Below are 19,445 nucleotides of genomic sequence, written 5' to 3' on the forward strand. Positions count from 1 at the left end.
CGCCCTGGGTTAATTAGGGCAGAAGAAGACAAACAGGGAGGGAGAGCCCGAGAGAAGGTAGAGAAAATGCACTTTTTTTTTCAACATCTTCATTGGAGAATAATTGCTTTACAATGGTGTGTTAGTTTCTGCTATATAACAAAGTGAATCAGTTATACATATACATATATCCCCATATCTTCTCCCTCTTGCGTCTCCCTGCCTCCCACCCTCCCTATCCCACCCCTCTAGGTGGACACAAAGCACCGAGCTGATCTCCCTGTGCTATGCGGCTGCTTCCCACTAGCTATCTAGTTTACATTTAGTAGTGTATACATGTCCATGCCACTCTCTCATTTCGTCCCAGCTTACCCTTCCCCCTCCCCATGTCCTCAAGTCCATCCTCTACGTCTGCGTCTTTATTCCGGTCCTGCCCCTAGGTTCTTGAGAACCTTTTTTTTTTTAGATTCCATATATATGTGTTATCATACAGTATTTATTTTTCTCTTTCAGACTTACTTCACTCTGTATGACAGACTCTAGGTCCATCCACCTCACTACAAATAACTCAATTTCGTTCCTTTTTATGACTGAGTAATATTCCATTGTATATATGTGCCACATCTTCTTTATCCATTCATCTGTCGATGGACACTTAGGTTGCTTCCATGACCTGGCTATTGTAAACAGAGCTGCAGTGAACATTGTGGTACATGTCTCTTTTTGAATTATGGTTTTCTCAGGGTATATGCCCAGTAATGGGATTGCTGGGTCATATGGGAGTTCTATTATTAGTTTGAAAACACACTTTTTTTGCATTTAAAAAATTTTTCTTATGTATAACTGATTCACTTTGTTGTAAAGCAGAAACTAACACACCATTGGAAAGTAATTATACTCCAATAAAGATGTTAAAAAAATTTTTTTCTTAAAAATAACTTTATGGAGGTATAATTGTTATACATGTTTTTAAACAAGTTAGACAGCTAAGGAGTGACAGAGAGGTAGAGAGAAAGAACAATGAAGCATAGAGACATAGGAAGTTAAAGACAGTCATGAAGACAAAAGAAGTCAGAGAGAGAGTATTTGTGAGTTGAATCTTGCTCTGTATTATCTGCATTCTTGTGTCTCCACTCCTGCTCATCCAGTGGGCTCTGTTCCTTTACACAACTGAGCTGTGACAGCAAATAATAATTACATAAGTATTTTATTTAATTCCTATCTTGAACCTTACTATTATCCCTTCACCAAAGACCTGGATGACCATTTCATTGCAATGGTTCCTCTGTTGTCTGAAATACAGCTCCTTATACATCTTGGGCTAAATTAAAATTGAATGAAGCTTCCGGTTGCCACAGAACCAGCAAGCCAATGACAGCTGGTCAATTAAAACCCAAACCTGATTAGATGGCCCCACTGAGAGAAACACTCCAGAGGAAGAACAGGGTACTATGGCAACTCAAGTCCACGGTCAGAATTTTATCTGAATATAAATAAACCCTTCTGTGCATTTTTTACTGTGAGCTGGCCAGTGCCTTTGTGACTTCACTGGGCAGTGAGGACCTTGGCTGGAGCCTTCAGCTGATTCCCAATCTTTCAGTCCGGGCTTATCCATGGATGGATGGAGAGATGAGGGGAGGGCAGAGCAGGAATGAGAGGAAGATAAGGACAGAAAAATACAGGGAGAGGCAAAGAGATTGGGAGAGAGAGGGAAAGAGACAGTGAGAAGAGAGAGAGAGAACAAGCAAGAGAACATGTACGCTTAAATGAAGTCAGAAAGAGTCAGAGACAGGCAGAGAGAATGACTGTGTGACAAACTGAGGAAAGGCATGAGGTTAAGCATGATGAGAAGTACACAGAAAGTCCTAGAGCTGGTGAGACAGCTAGCGGAGGGCAGCCAAAGAAAAGGTATAATAAAAGACCCAAATGGAAACTCAGGAGATGAAAAATACGGTGTTTGAGTTAAAAAGCGCAAAGATGGGATTAGCAGCAGATCACACATTTCAAGAGAAAATAAGTTGAAGACATAACATATTGAAAACTATTCAAAATGAAGAAGAAAGAGTAAAGAGACTGAAACAAATCAATTAAAAAGTCAGAGGCCTGGGAGTCAGCATCACACTGTCTAACATACATATAATTGGAGCCTAAGAAAGAAAAGATAAAATATGTGTGTGTGTGTATGTCCAAATCAAGAAATTTCCAAGAAATAATTGTCAAAAATTATCCAAATTTAATAAAAACTGAAACCCTACAGTTCCAGGAAGTTCAAAAGTCCCAAAGTAGTCTAAACATTTAAAACAATCATATAAGATACATGAAAATCAAACTGCTGAAAATCAATGATACACAGGAAAATTAAAGGATGTCACAGAGAAAAGAATCATTAGGTATAAAGAAACAAAGATATGAATGTCAGCAGACTTCTCAACAGATAATAGAATGGCTCCTTGATATTTACCCAGGGGGTTTGAAAACACTTCCCTCAAAATATTTGTACACGAATGTTTACAAACATTTTATTCTTCATATCCAAAGCTTAGAAGCAATGAATACAAATAAACGAGCTGACTCTCACTGACTAACCTGGGTGCTATTAAGTGCAAGGAGTTAAATCATGATGTCACATCATTACAGAGACAAGTCAGAATGTACACCTGATCCTGTAATATCCCCTACCCCACTGAGGACAAAACCTCTTCTTAGCATAACTTGTCTAGTTCAGACATTTTTTATAAAAAATGTATTAAGTGAAGAAAGTAACATGTCATTTGGGGCAAATCTGACAGAGAACTGCAACTTTTTTTCCCAAGTGTTTGAAATTTCTATCACTGTAAAAAAAACTCTGAAAGAAAAGAGCAAGAAGCAGAACTCAGTAAAAATTCAACCTGAACTCCATGTCTCCCATATTAACTTGCCCAGAGGAACATTGTGATGTTAAGATCAAATCCAACCTTCCATGATTAAAAAATGTAAGTAACAGGATGTATGTTAACATGTGTAGTTTTTTCCCTCTGATAAATTATTTACCACTTTTTTCCTTAATGGGCATAAGTCTATTGAGATTAACATATAAAGTGAATGCTTTGTTAAATTATTATAATCTAAAATAATTCTAACATGCTGCTCCAGCATTTATGAATAGCATTTCGAGAATCAAATGCATACGAAAGAAACTGCTAGATATAAACTTATTTTTGTCTCCACAGCTGTATGATATTACATCCAACTTCATAATTTATTTGCCTGAATCTTTAAGCATCTAAGTGGGCTTATTTCTCACGACAGACCTTTATCTTGCTAGACAAAGAAACCTCTTTGAACCTCCCCTCAACTTAGAGAAAAGTTCCATCTTTTTTTTTATTGTCTATCAATTCACTATGTTGAACAAATTATTATCTTTTTCCATTTGTACAAGCAAACTCAAATTGCAAAAGAATGGATCACCTGTTTTCTTAATTCCTTACCTGAATCATAATATTCATTAACATGTAAGGAGATTTCATCCTACGAGAACCCTGTTTTGTCTAGACTATAGCCCCAAATCATGCTGCCACTGGGAAGTGATTAAAAACTGGATCCAGGCTAACAGCTCCTTCACCTGTACCCTTGCCAAAATCTCAGACCAGAGGTCCCTTCTCTCCACCTCTGCTGAAAAAAATATCCAATCAACCCCGGGTGAACAGCGAACCTTCAGGGACCCAGTAAACTGCATTTGTTCAGGAGACAAACACAAGCTGAGCTATTATTTTAATTTGCATTTTCACCAGGAGGTCAGAGCTGCTACAAATATAATTGTGCCAGTATCTATAATAATATTGCGACCATTACTTTTTTCTCATTTCACCTGAGAAGAAAATTATATAGCTTATTTTATTAGACAGAGTTTTCAATGAGCTTGGATATTAATGTAGAATACAAAGTGTCAGGAAATGTTACTACAAGGAAATGAAGGGACAATTGAAAGTTTCCTTCTTTTTCTCACAGAGGAAACTTGGGGGGGGTGAATAAGACAAAAAGGACCCATCTGTCCTTCTGATGAAGCCATCCTCTCATCTCAAAATATAGATCCTACAGTTAAAACCAGACTCTGGTCACCTATTTTAAAAGTCATATATAGACACTTAAGATTTGAATGTGAATTTTGCCTAGAAAATGACTTGTTTTCAAAATGCCACTCGCAAATTTAGTCTAAGTTTTCACATGTAGCGTACTTTTAAAATTTTATAAAGACATTAATTTTTATTTTAAAACAGTTCGTAAATAATTATAATTCAGTGCTACAGACCACGGATCTTATTGGGATGGATGGTAAATAGTTAAGGCCACACAACTATGGCAACTATTCCATTCTGGTGTTTTTACCTCAAAAGGAGACACTGATAATACTTGAATAGGCATAGATGTGTTCCAATAAAACTTTATTTACAAAACCAGGCAACAGGCCAGATTTGGCCCAATGTCAAAATTTTCTGACCTTTGTTCTCAATGATCATCCTTCTATGCTCACCAGAGCTACTCCTTAAAGCTTTTCAGTCTCAAATAGCTGTAACTCTACCTTTTCTGGCTTTTTTTTTGTTTTTTGTTTTTTTTTAAAATTGAAGTATAGTTGATTTACTATATCATGTTAGTTTCAGGTGTACAGCACAGTGATTCAGTTATACATATGTGTGTATGTGTGTGTGTGTGTGTGTATATATATATATATATATATATATATATATATATATATATATATATATATATATATATATATATACACACACTTCAGATTATCTTGCCTTATATGTTGTTATAAAATATTGAGTAGAGTTCCCTGTGTCATACAGTAAGTTCTTATTGGTTATCTATTTTATATATGGTAGTGTGTATATGTTAATCCCAACTCCTAATTTATCCACCCCCCCCTTTGGTAACCATAAATTTGTTTTCTATGTCTGAGTCACTTTCTGTTTTGGAAATAAGTTCATTTGTATCTTTTTTCTTCTTCTTTTTTTTTTTAGATTCCACATATAAGTGATATCTTATGATATTTATCTGTCTGGCTTACTTCACTTAGTGTGATGATCTCTAGGTCCATCCATGTTGCTGCAAATGGCATAATTTCATTCTTTTTTATGGCTGAGTAATATTCCTCTGTGTGTGTATGTGTGTGTGTGTATGTGTATATATATATATATATATATATATATATATATATATATATATATATATACACACCACATCTTCTTTATCCATTCATCATCCACCGATGGACTACCCTTTCTGTTTTCTGAGTTCTAAATCTTGCTGCCATCACTCTTTCACACCCCACATGAAATTCTTCAGTGACTCTTCTCAGATCCCCCTCTGCACATCCAGAATATGACTGTCCTCACCAACTCCACCTCCAGAACTACATCCTTGGCCGAAGCTACCATTTACTGCAGGACGCTCCTAGGGAATCTGGCTTTTGCCCTTATTCCCCTTCAGTCTTTGCTCAACAAGGCAGTCAGAGTAAGACCATTAAAATACGTGTCAGACCTTTCTCTCCTCAAACCCCATCTCACACAAAGATAAGGTCTTTTTATAAAAAGTCAAGAGAAAGACAAATACCATATGATATGCCTTATATGTAGAAACTATAATATGACATAATGACATAAATGAATGTATCTATGAAACAGAAACAGAATCGTGGACATAGAGAACAGCCTGGTGGTTGCCAAGAAGGAGGGGGTCAGTGGGAGGTTGAGGCTATAGCAGATGTAAGCTCTTCTATAGAGAACGGATAAACAACCAGGTCCTACTGTAGAGCACAGGGAACTCTATTCAGTCTCCTGTGATAAACCATCATGGAAAAGAATATTTCAAAAAGAATGTAGGGACTTCCCTGGCGGTCCAGCGGTTAAGACTCTGTGCTTCCACTGCAGGGGGCGTGGGTTTGATCCCTGCTCGGGGAACTAAGATCCCACATGTGGCACTGTGGGGCCAAAAAAAAAAATAATAGTAATATAGAAAACCAAAAACCAAAAAAAGAATGTATGTATATACAGATGTATATACATCTCTCTATATATCTGAATCACTCTGCTGTACAGCAGAAACTAACACAATATTGTAAATCAACTATACTTCAATTTTTTAACATACTGATTAAAAAAAGTAAAGAAGTCAAGAGCCTATCATAGGACCTACCAGCCCCGACACAGTCCTTCCCCATCTCTCCCCGCACCTTCCCCTTCATCCTCACTGGCCTTGAATGCTCGCCCCACATCCCCTTTGTCTAGTTGTCTTGTTTCCATGTATTAATTCAACAGCCATCTGCAGAGCATTAAGTCTGTTTATGATCATATGTTTACTGAGATGACGATGTAATGATGCCCCTTCACGCACTCTCTGCGTCCAAGTCCCGTGTGCGTCTTTGTAGGAGAACATTCTTTTTGCTCCTTTTACCACCCATGGAACAACCCAAAGTGCACCGTCATTAAAAAAGAAAAAAAAAAAAAGATGGGAGAGCAGAGAACATAGAGAGGACGGAAAGGGGGGGGGGAAGCAAAAGAAAGAAGGGAAGACAAGGAGAGGGAAGATGGAGGAAAGGAGACGGATGGAGGGGGACACTCTTCAGAAGACCACACCTATTTAGGAAGCCAAAGTGGCTCAAAAAGTTATTTCTGTCCCTCTCTCTGATGCTTCTTTTTCAACAAATATTTACTGAACCCCGACCAGATGTCAAGTTGTCTTCTAGGTAGTGAGGAGACAGAAGTATATAAAGACAAACATGACCTTCCCTTGGGGACTAAACATTCCCGTGAGGAGAGAGAGAAGTTCGTCAACAAGGTCACGAGATGATTTTGGACGTCAACAAGGTCACGAGATGATTTTGGAGTGCTAAGTGCTATGAAGGAAATAAAAAGGAGGATGGGTGTCATAGAACTGGCAAGGACACTAGCCAGGGGGGTCACTGTGGTCACCCTGGCAACAGATGATGCCGTTGGGCTCAGGTGTTGCCAGGTGAGATGGAGCGAAATGGCTGGATTCTGGATAGATCTTTGGGGTTCCACATGATGGTTAAAAGTGGAGAACCGTCACGGATGTCTCCTCGATTTTTGAGTGCTTTTTTTTTTTCCCATTAATTTTTTAAATTGGAGTAGAGTTGATGTACAATGTTGTGTTAGTTTCTGCTGTGCAGCAAAGTGAATCAGTAACACATATACATATATCCACTCTCTTCTAGACTCCATTCCCATATAGGTCATTGCAGAGCAAAAAACAGAGTTCCCCGTGCTCTACGGTAGGTTCCTATTAGTTATCTTTTGTATGCAGTCGCGTGTACGTGTCAATTCCAATCTCCCAACTTATCCCCCCCGCCCGCCTGGGTAACCATAAGTTTGTTTTCTACATCTGCGACTCAATTTTATTCCAAGCACATGGGAGGCGCCATTTGCTGAGACAGGGAAAACTGGTGGGAAAATTCTGTCAACACAAAGAATGGGACTTGAAGAACGCTGTGAACACTGGAATGGCCACAAGCTTAGCAAACCCTTTACAAATTAGATTTCCAAAACTCAATGCTACTGAAAGAGTTGATTAACAGGAATTTCACTCTATTAGAGGCTTGTTCTCTGAGTTACAAATGAAGCCCTTTGAACTGGAACTCACATCAGCATCACGGAGTAATCACTCACGGACCGGGAATAAAACACATAATCAATTGGCAACGGAAAGAGAATGCACTTTGGGGGAAACACAGATCGCCTCTGTCCAAATGACTGTCTGACCGGGAATGACTTGGGAGGCGCTGGCTGTGTGATGTGATGAAGGTCTGTGTGCCTCGCCTGGGCCGGTGGCATCCGGGAGCTGCACCACTAAGAGGAGTGACAGCCACCCAACAGAGACGCGGTCCTCTTCACACATGACTCCACGTGGCTACTCCTCATCACAGGAAAGATCTGGGACTTGGGAGACGGGAATCTGGGGGTCAGTTCAACTTCTGCCTAGCTGAGGATCATAAACAAATACTCTCTGAATCTGGAGCAGAACAAATAAATGACCAGGAAAAGTCACCCCCCCATGCCTCAGTTTCTGCGGCAGGTTGAGCTTACTAGATGGTCTCTAATGATGCCATCCAAATCAAACACCAGCTGTCAACCTACCTTCAGCTACTGACATACATCTGATTGACACACGGATATAAATTCCACTGTCAACAAGAGCTGAGTGTGCAAGTGAGTGAAGCAGGCCCGGTTGGGATGGGGTGGGGTTGGCTGGGCAGAGAACCAGAAAACTGGGGGGGGCAGGGGTGGAGCATGGATTCTGGAGCCAGGCTGCCTTGGACCCTCGCAGCAGCCGCTGGGGACATCCTCGGCTGGAGTAATTGTGCCTTATTGATTTACCAGCTCCATTTGGCAGATGTGGACATTGAGGCTCAGGGGGGTCCAGGCTCTTGCCCCAGGTCACACGTCCAGAGAGTGTCAAGGCAAGATCTGAACCTGTGTTCTCGTCTCACCCCAGGTCCCAACGCTCCTAATCGCTGTGATTTAGTGCTTTGCCATCTACTGTCTCTCTGATAGGTCCCGTCTTTCACTTCCTCTGCTCAAACTGGCCAAGACAGCAGCTGGACCAAACCTCCCACCTCTTTCCTCCCTCTGCCTGTATCTCATGGAAACAGCCAGGGATGAAATCAATCAATCCCTCTCTAGCTCCCTCCTTCCTTTCCCAATGAAGGAAAAGGACGGATACAGAATGAAAAACTGGGTAGTCCCTGCCCTCAGTGAGGGCACCATCCTCTGTCCACCACCTGCCTGGAAATGTGGCCAGCTGGCCACACTGGACTTTACTTCCTTTTAAAAGTTGCAGATAACAATCAAAAATGGGAAACGGTTTTCATCTTCAAGTTTCTGGCTGGTCATGGACCTCAGGAATGTCGGGCCAACCTGGGCTCCGACTCTCACATGAAAAGAGTGGAGCTGAGGGCGGCGCCCGCTTTCGGTGGGAACGAGCCTGGTCTTCTGTCCCCATCCGCGCTCTGCGCTCTCACGCCCACCGCCCAGCCGAGCACGTGGGAACCGGGTGCTGGAGGATCTGATGTGAAGCCCGGTGACCTGCGGTATCTGCAGCACTGCAGGCACCGCGGCGTTTAATAAACGTGTGCCCGTGTGCCTGTCCTCGGGAGGCTTAGGATCCCAAAGACAAGAGTCCCGTGGAGCCGCCGGGCGGGGCGGGGGATGGGGGGGGCCTGGCCACGCGCTGCGCCTCCTGCTGTTTCCCTGGCCCTTTACCCTTTCCACCTGGGAGACACACACTGATGGCCTCCTCCCTGCGGACCACGCCTCCTCATTACCAGCAGCTTCGCTTCGGCTCCGACGTGTGACCGCCCCGAGCGGCGGCGCATCACCACCCCGAGGACGGCGCAGGGTCAGCTCCACCTCGAGGACCCGTTACCTCCCTCCTCGGGGGTCAGAGGAACTGCAGGTCGGGGCCCGCCTGCCACGTGGGGACAGAGCAGGGCAGCTCGTCCTGCGCGGACCACCCCCCCCCCCCCCCCGCCAACTCCCTGCGTGGGAGCCTGGCCTGGTGCAGCTGCCTCTCCAATGGGGACTCTGGGCGGCCCTGGGGACCACAGGGAGCTCGGAGGTGGACGCGCCTCCCGGGTGGGGCGCGGCCCTCCCGTCCGCCCGGGTTCTCCAGCAGGACAGCTCCTCCTGATGATTTATCCCCCCTCTGCGAGCTGCCCTCCTGCAGAGAAGCCAGGACCTCATGACCTTCACCAGCCGAGGGTGGGCGTCTCCCAGGGTCAACGGTGGTTCTGGGAAAATGCAAGAGGGGGCAGGTGTGCCCGAGGCCTACGGCGCCCCTTCCCTTGGTCTTTTCTCAATGCCCTGCTCTTTTTCTCAGAAAAGAACCAGAAGCTTCTCCAGCTGACTCTAAATCAATAAAGACACAATTACTCCAGCCAAGGATGTCAGCGTTTTAACTTGGTCTTTGTTAAAGCAATTTCACACACACACACACACACACACACACACAGAATTCTGTTCCCGGGCACAAAGTCCTTGCTGACGTCACGGACGCCAAGCACTGTGTCCTTCACCCGTCCTGGTTCCCACCCCTGTGCCTGGCACACAGGCAGGCGTGTGAAGGAAGGACCGACGCCCTACGGTTTCTAAAGAAGGCTGGGATGACGGTGGATGAACCACCGGACTGACCTCATTTATCCTCTAGATCACACACACTACAGTGGGAAGGAAGGAACTGAAATGCGATCCCCCAACAACAACAAAAAAGGGCCAACGGCACATAAAAGACACGCACCACCTGGGAGCCTGGGAAGCACCAGACGGCCTGGCCGGCGGGTAACCGAGGAAGCGGAGACGAGGCCGCACGAGCCGCTTCCCACGGTCAGAGAGTTAAAATGTAGCAACTAGGCTCCACCGAGGGGATCACCGGGACGGACTTGAACGACGTAAAAGCTGCAAAACCAGTAAATACCCGGATGGGGGAACCGGCAAGAGATCCCAGCGCGCCGATTCTTCTACTTTCAAGTCACGGGGCCGACGTCACGGCTCAAGCTGTGTCATGGAAGAAACAGAGACGGCGTGGTGATGGGCGGGGAGGCGACCACAGCAGCCACAGTGACGGCAACAAGAATAACAGGGACAATAATAATCGTTCCAAACCTTGGTGTGATTTTTTCTACAGACTTTTCTTTCTTAAATTTACCAAGGTATTTTACAAGTCAAAATCTCTTCTTCTCAGCGAATCTTTCCACTGGGGCTCATTTCTTTTATGAAGTACGACAACTCTACTTTGGATTCTTTGTCCTCTTTGATCTATAAGTAAAAAGGAATGTAACCCCTTCACGAATAGAATCCAGCTTTAGAGTAGGAGTTCGTTGCTGTAAAATACGGCGTCCAACCACCGTCTACTTGCGCAGCCAGCCACTCCTCTCGCCGCGGATTCACGGATGCAGGCCGCCCCGAAAGATGGTTCTCCGATATAACTCATGTCCTGTGGGGGGTGTTGGGTGCTTTTATTATGTTTAACATTTTTGTAACGAATACGTATGATTTCACATTACGGAGATAAAGCCTCGCGAGCAAAGCAGCCACCCGCAGGCTCCGTCCGGCCGCGGGGCGGGCGGTGATGCCGGCGGAGGGGCAGCACGTGTCCGAGGGCCCGGAGGCCGCGGCCCAGGTGCGGCCCAGGTGCTGTGCTGAGCGCCGGGTGGGGCTGCAGGAGGGACCTTCGTTTCTCACGTTTGAGGCGACCGGGACTCGAAAGGGACCAAAGGGCTGGATGAAGCCGTCAGCGGACTGGGGAGAAGACTGGGCCGCGGGGCAGGTGTGCGCGGGAGCCTTCGGGGGGGGAGGGGAGCGCAGGCGCAGCGCGGCCACGAGCTGGTCGGTCTGTGAGCGCCATCTAGTGGGCACCCCGGGGACTGCCGCCTGTGGGCCCCTCGCCTCGGAAAAAGAGTTCAAGCCAATCAAAAACGCCATCTTGGCAGTTTGCAAAATTAAAGTTATTTAGAAAAAGATGTGCTGGACTCCGCGATAAGCTATGCCAAAAAAAAAGCGCATTACAACATTTATTTGCCGTTTCTCTCAGGCGGCGCCGATGCACAGCTGGTGTGCCCTGCGGGGAGGGGAGGGACTTCGACAATTACAAGCTGCATCTAGTCCCATGGGTCACGTGACAATGCCACCCCCGTTATATTTTTAATTTCACCACTATTCTTAAGTGTCTCTCGTTTAATCGTGCTGGCATACTAATAAAAAACAAAGTTGATGACATCTATGATATTCTTACATCGTAACAAGAACTGCACATATGTTGCCTTATTTCACCCTCAGAGTAACCTGTTGAGATTGTCCTATTAACCCCCTTGACAGAGAAGGAAAGCAGGGCTCCAGAAGGATAAGGAGCTGTCTTAGATCCCGTGGCGTCGGTACATGTCCTCCCTTGGCCACACAGGCAGCCTCATTTCCCCAGCTGTGGAGAAGGAGGGACTGTTCCTCTATTGATGAGCACAGAGGGGCAGAGGAACTTTGTAGGCAGGACCCAGGTTTGGCATTTCTAAGCAGAATCCCTAAATTAAAGGAGAACGAACGAGGTGGATCTGGGAGAGAGTTGATGTCTCTCAGCGCTCATAAACATTTGCATATTTATGACTCCACCTTGTGATAAACAACTCACTTTCTCCCTCAACAGTCAAGGTGATTTTTTTTTTTCAAAAGGAAAATTATTTTCTCAGAATACAGCCTCCTGATGATTTTACCACCTTTGAGGGCCAAACAGAAACATAAAACCCTTCACATAATCACTCTCAATTTTGTCATTCAGGGCTCATCACCCAACAAAACGGAACAATTCCTGAGTAGAAGTCTTTGATGTATGTGCCGCCTGACGGACCTTTTTCTGTGAGATACGTCATAAATATTAATGGTATTGACAGAGACGTAGAAATTTGTCATGTCACGTTCCTGCAACAGCAACACCCAGAATTCTGTCACTTTGTTCCTCCGACTGACAGCCACCACTTTCTTTCCTGAACTTGTTTAGCTGGGTCTGTTTTTCTTCCCATCACCTTCACAAACTCTCCCTCAGCAGAGGTTTTCCGGAGTGGACACAGGTCACCCGAATTCAACATCTCAATGGGTGTTTCCTTTTTCTTTTTGATTTAGCTGACTTTCGCCTGCATTCTGCTCTGCAGCCCTGTGTATTCCTCAGTTTTTGATTGTGGGCTACTATATGGCATAACCTCACCCTCTCCCCACCCCCCATTAAGTGAACGCTGCAGTAACAGGTTTGCCGAAATGTGTTCACTGGTGTCCACGTGCTGGGTTATTAGCTGTGCGTGGCTGAATCGCCCTGGACAAGTGCACAGGTTCTACAGCAGCATCTACAAAGTGCAGGGTTTCAAGATCACCCGAGAATGATGGTTCATGCTGGTATTTGCACAGAGCATTCACGGGATGACTTGGGCTCAGGGAGGGAAGAAACAAACCTGCTGAGAGAAGACAATTTTCAGTATGTCGAATGGGACGGCTCCAGTTGCTGGTCCAGCAGGCTGAATGCCTAACGTAAGTCTGTAGATTAAAAGCCACATGATAGTGGGGACGTCCCTGGTGGTCCAGTGCTTACGACTCCGAGCTCCCAATGCAGGGGGCACAGGTTTGATTCCTGGTGGTTGGGGAACTGAGATCCCAAATGCTGCCCAGTGGGGCAAACAAAACTAGAATAGAATTTTGAAAAAGGACCTGACAGTGACTCACAACCACGCTGCCCTAGCCACAGGCCGCCTCTGCCCTTCAGGGATGATCTCTCCTCCTTCAGTGCTATCTGGGTTTCTTGCTTCTCTGGGGAGGCCAGTTTTCTGTGTGCTGTGCACACCGCATTTCTGTCGTATCTCAGGGCTGAGTTTTACTTAGGGAGGCTCTCTAGAGCGACAACGGGCTTGCATGTAGTTTGAATTACCCAGTGCTGGGGTGGCGACGTGTGTTACAGTGCATTGCTGGGTTCACTGTGAGAACTGGCTGTGACATGGCCGCAAGTTAATGGAGCTATTCAGTAAAGTGAGACCAAAGTAGGTAGTGTTGCTTCTTAACTTGGTTAATTTTTTTTTTTTTTTTGTGGTACGCGGGCCTCTCACTGTTGTGGCCTCTCCCATTGCGGAGCGCAGGCTCCGGATGCACAGGCTCAGCGGCCACGGCTCACGGGCCCAGCCGCTCCGCGGTATGTGGGATCTTCCCGGACCGGGGCACGAACCCGTGTCCCCTGCATCGGCAGGCGGATTCTCAACCACTGCGCCACCAGGGAAGCCCAACTTGGTTAATTTTTAATCAGCTCTTTTGGCTGTCTCCAAATTCCATAAACTGCTGAATGGTAGCCTTCTGGAAAATTCTGCCTACTGTAGCTAGAGTTAAACAACTTCTGTACACTTGTTTTACTTTTTACAATTAATCTTCTTATGTTGAAGTAACTATAGACGCATGGAAAGTTGAAAGATGGGAAAAAGAATCTTGTGTACACTGCCCCAACGGTGACATCTTACATAGCCGAAGTACAATACATAAAGCCAGAAAACTGACTTCGGTAACATTACTGTTTGTTTGTTTGTTTCTTTGGAGTATAGTTGATTTACAGTGTTGCGTCAGTTTCAGGTGTACAGCACAGTGATTCACTTTATAAATAGATGGATAGATACAGAAATAGATATATACCCACTCTTTTTCAGAAGTCTTTCGTTTATAGGTTATTACAAAATATTGACTATAGTTCCCTCTGCTGTACAGTGGTATATGGTATATGTTAAGCCCACCCTCCTAATTTATTATTTCACCCCTTTCCTTTTGGTAACTGACATTGGTAACATTACTGTTAACTTGACTAGAGACCTTATTCAACTTCCAACATTTTTTAACCTGCATTCATTTGTGTGTATACGTGTGCATTTCTGTGCAATTCAATCCCATATACAGACCTGTGTACCCAACAGTAAATTAGATGCAGAACTCTGTCATCATTACCAAGGATGTCTGTGACGTTGCCCATTTGTAGCCACACCCACCAACCACCCGACCTTCGGCCCATTTCCCCTGTGGCGACAACCCATCCCTCCTCCATGTCTGCTGTTTTTTCATTTCACGAATGGTACATAGAGACTTCCCTGGTGGTCCAGTGGCTAAGACTCCATGCTTCTAACACAGGGGGCTAGGGTTTGATCCCTGGTTGGGGAACTAAGATCCCACATGCTGCGTGGCATGGTCAATAAAATAATATAAAATAAAATAAAAATAATTTAAAATAAAATATAATATTAAATCCCCCTTAAAAAAATGGTACATAAAAGGAAACTTAGGGCGTGTAACCCTTTGAGATTGGTATTTGTTTTTCACTAAGCCGGATTCCTGCATGTCCATCGAAGCATTTCTGTGTCCCTAGTTATGCCTTTTGCCTCACAAATTGGTACACTCCCCTGTATGGATGTACCAGCCTATGTTCCATTCAACTACTAAAGGACACTTGGGTTATTTTCCTGTATTTTTTCAGTACAAATAAATCTACGTATACACATTTATATTCAGGTTTTCACGTGAACATAGATTTTCATTTCTATGTGTTAAATGACAAAGAGTGTGATGGTTACTGGGTTGTCTGGTGAGTGAACGTTTAGCTTTGTGAGAAACTCTCAAATCGTTTTCCAGAGCAGCTATACCATTTTACATTCCCTCCGGTGATGTAAGAGAGAAGCAGTTTCTCTGCACCCTCACCAGCATTTGGTGGTACCAGGGTTCTCTAGTTTAGCCCATTCTAATAGGTGTGTGGGGGTATTTCATTGTGGTTTTAATTTGCTTTTCCCTAATGGCGAATGATGTTGAACACCTTTTCGTGTGTTTATTTCTCATCCATATCTCCTCCTTGGGAAAATATCTGTGTCTCTCACCCATACTCCAATAGGATTTGTTGTCGTTTTTCTGCTGAGTTTTGTGAGTTCTTTATATTGGGTTGGCCAAAAAGTTCAGAAAAAAACCGAACGAACTTTTTGGCCAGCCCAATACATAAGGGCCCCTTGGCCCAGAATTTTTTGTGCTTGGCTGAATTTTTTGTCTCTTTTCGCCTTAAAGGTCAGCTTTTAGAGAGGCCTCTCTGGACCACCTGGCTAAGTTGTTTCCTCCTTTTCTCGCTCACTTGTAATCCCCTCTCATAGATCACATCACAGTCTGTAATTCACGCTTACTTGTTTGCTTCCCTATTGGATCACAAGCACTTGGCTTGTTTGCTCAGCAGGTGTTTCTCCAGCACCTAGTGTGGTGCCTCGTACACAGCTGGTGCTCAGTGAATGGTGTGTCTACACGCAGAACCCTCGCTGGCCAGCTGGATGAGCCTCACTTGCCTCGAGCAGGACCCCAACTCTCCCACTGGGCCTTCTTCAGGCTGCTCGGAGCTACACGCCCTTCCCCTCAACACCTGCTCTCCTGTCACCTCCCAAGGCCGTTACCTGCACCAGTTCACAGCTTAGTGAATCTCTGGGCTGTTGCCGGAGATGCATCCTGTATGCCCTCCACCGGGTACTCCGCCTGCCAGGTGATCTGCTGGGCGCCAGCCAGGCCGCTGCTGTTGTCAATTCCAAAGTCCACCTGCAAGATCTCATACGAGGAGCCATTTGTTCTGCAAAACAAACACACGGTAAAGCGCGGTTTAAAACCTGAGACTCAGCAGAATGTCAAGAAAGCAACAAATTGCCACATTCTCCTTTGTCAACCCAAAGGAGGCTCGCCAAGTTCAACAGGCCACAGGTGGTGTCGACAGAGCCTGGTTCACAGGCTGCCCACATCTCCGAGTGGACAGACCATCCGTCTTCAGGGCCCTGTCCTTCCCTGAATGAGCAGCTCAGACGGCACCGCATCTCTGGGCGCTGTCACAGCTCAGTCCTCCCCAACCCCACGCCTGCGGACGCCACGATCCAAGCGCCACGCACACGGGACGTGGCCCGACACCTTCATCTAGGGCCACCATTACTCCACTCGTGAGGCACGGCCTCGATTCTGGCTGTTCCTACTGCTACTTACCTGTGTGGCTGTGGACCCGTGGTGCAAACTCTGAGCTTTAGAATTTGGGAAGAATATTGGTGCCTACGTGGGCCTGTGAAAGCATAGTGAGACCAAGGATGGGAAAGGACCCTGTAAGGTGCATAGTCCGTGACATCAACCATGACCTACATTAACAAGGAGCTATGTTGGATTCTTCATGTCCTCAGCCTGAAATGGGATGGGATGTAATGTAAGAAAACCCCACCTGGAATGTAAGTTGGTGCAGCCACTGTGGAAAACAGTATGGAGGTTCCTCAGAAAGCTAAAAATATAACTACCGTATGATCCAGCAATCCCACTCCTGGGCATATATCTGGACAAAACTAATAATTCAAAATGATACATGCACCCCTATGTTCACAGCAGCACTATTCACAATAGCCAAGACATGGAAACAACCTAAATGTCCATCCACAGAGGAATGGATAAAGAAGATATGGTACATGTATACAAAGGAATATTACTCAGCCATAAAAAAGAATGAAATAATGCCATTTGCAGCAACATGGATGGACCTAGAGATGATCATACTAAGTGAAGTAAGTCAGACAGAGAAAGACAAATATAATACGATATCACTTAAATGTAGAATCTAAAAAAAATGACACAAACGAACCTATCTATGAAACAGAAACAGAATTGCGGACATAGAGAACAGACTGGTGGTTGCCAAGGTGTGGGGGGGATGGAGTGGGAGTTTGGGGTCAGCAGATGTAAGCTGTTCTATACAGGATGGATAAACAACAAGGTCCTACTGTAGAGCACAGGGAACTCTATTCAATGTCCTGTGATACACCATCATGGAAAAGAATATTTTTTAAAAATGTATATATATGTATATCCGAATGACTTTGCTGTACAGCAGAAATTAACACAACATTGTAAATCAACTCTGCTTCAAAAAAATAAATACATAAAAGGAAAGCCCCGCCTGCCTTCACTCATGGGGTGGCAACACTGTACGTGTGTTTGGAGGAGAGGGAAGAAGTCAGATGGGGCACGTGTACGTGCAAAGGGCCAGTGTCCTCCTCAGTACATTTCTATATAGGGAGAGCCTCTCATCATGGACATGGACTTGTACATTGTAGGCTGACTCTTGCACTGAACAGAGAGTTCAAACAAAAAGCCACCCAGCACAGGATTTGTGAATGACTTCTGTTGCTTAAGTCTGTGTCCATCACCATGTTTCTAGCTTTACCCAGATCCAAGGAATATGACAGCAAGGATCTTTATTCTGGTTTCCACGGGAAGGAATGGGTGAGGCAGAGTAAGCAGGCTTTAGGTTCCACTAATTCGAACGATTTCAGAGGACCTGGGACCAAAAGACTGTCCAGGTTGCCTGGCACCTGGCCCTGGGGTTAGTGATGAAGGCGGGTGGAGAGTGGCCCTGAGTGTGAGAGCTCAGTAAGGGACGTGGTTGGGGTAGAGGCTCCAGAGGGACTGGGTTTTATTTGCAAAGCACCCTTCAGGGCTTCCTACTATCTTAGAAATTGGCTGATCTTGGGAAGGGCGGTCCCTTCCATGTCAGCAAGGGCCCAGAGGTCAAAGCATCGAGACACAGAAAATAAAAGATGTGGGTACCACAGCCGAACCCACCAGCTTGCCTTCAGGGACCCCTTCCAGCCATTATTACTCAGCTTATCACTCACAGTGACAATAAAGGTTGTTTTGTAAAGGGAAAGGGAGAGAAACACAGAGAGAGAAAAACTTTCCTTGCTCTCTAATGATCTAATGGTTATGTCCTCTGATAGATTATTTTCCTCTGATGGATTTCAGGACGTGCTGAGGGTGAGATGACAAAGGTTCTCCTACTTTGCATAGTCCTGGAAATGGGAGAAGAGAGGTTGCTTCTGGTATTTAGGACTATTGTTTTTCTTTATTTCTTTTTTTGTAGTGTTTTTTCCTGAGCATTAAAGTTAAGAGCTGACCAAGAACCAGGTAAATACTGAATGATGAGTTGCATCAAACGAACCCAAAGCGCCCTTGACTTCGTGTCCCAAATGATCTTCACCCTCAAGGTAACTTGTTCAACCTCTGACTTTGTCTATAGACAGTAACTTTATGAGAACAAAAGTGTGTCTGTGTGGTTCCTGGTTCCATCTTCAAGGGCTGGCATGGTGCCTGGCGATTGCTGGAATTCATTCAGTATTTGTTTAATTAATTAAATATCCTCAAAGTTCTGGCAGAACATCCTGTAAAATTCTGGGGATGTACTTTATATTCTGGGAGGCAAGGAACTTCCAGTCAACTGAGTCCTGAGCTATATTCTTTTGCTTGGCTGGTAAGTATATTTAGATACACTTTCCTTCCCAGGAGAGATTTCTTTCTCTCCTATTAGAACATTAGTTCTCTGGTGGCGGAAGGGATAGTAGGGAGTTTAGGACTGGCATGTACACCCTGCTATATTAAAAATGGATAACTAATAAGGACTTACTATATAGCACAGGGAACTCTGCTCAATATTATGTAACAACCTAAATGGAAAAGAATTTGAAAAAGAATGGATACATATATATGTATAATTGAATCACTTTGCTGTACACCTGAAACTAACACATTGTTAATCAACTCTACTCCAACATAAAATAAAAAGTTTTTTAAAAAATAAAAGCACTACAAAAATTATAATAAGGGGGGAATAAAAGAACATTAGTTGTTAACTGCAGGCAGTTTTTGGAATATTTGGCCATGCGTGGAGATGAGTTTGGGAGCCACAGTTTGGGTAACTGCTGGTGGGTAGAGACCAGAGATGCTGCTAAATATCTTACAAAGGACAAGACAGCTGCCTCACACCCTCCGTGATCATTTTCTGGCTCAAAATGTTAATGGTGCCAGGGCTGAGAAACCCTACACTGAACTGTAAGTTTTTCAAAGGTCAGAGCCTGTTATTAACAC

At 44.7% G+C, this 19,445-nt stretch overlaps 1 protein-coding gene across 2 annotated transcripts in view; it reads right to left on the reverse strand.

Annotated features, from left to right (window-relative positions):
* Positions 1-19,445, reverse strand: part of LOC136792680 (uncharacterized) — a 506,767-nt gene that overhangs the window by 470,577 nt on the left and 16,745 nt on the right. For both annotated transcript variants that reach the window (XR_010836824.1, XM_067014889.1), the window contains one exon: positions 15,959-16,128. Coding sequence is in view for 1 of the 2 variants with exons in the window: in XM_067014889.1 (XP_066870990.1) it covers positions 15,959-16,128 (170 nt within the window). In the remaining variant the exon portion in view is untranslated. The remainder of the gene's footprint in view (positions 1-15,958; positions 16,129-19,445) is intronic.

The sequence above is a fragment of the Kogia breviceps genome, chromosome 15, assembly GCF_026419965.1.
Source record: "Kogia breviceps isolate mKogBre1 chromosome 15, mKogBre1 haplotype 1, whole genome shotgun sequence".
Classification (NCBI taxonomy): Eukaryota; Metazoa; Chordata; class Mammalia; order Artiodactyla; family Physeteridae; genus Kogia; species Kogia breviceps.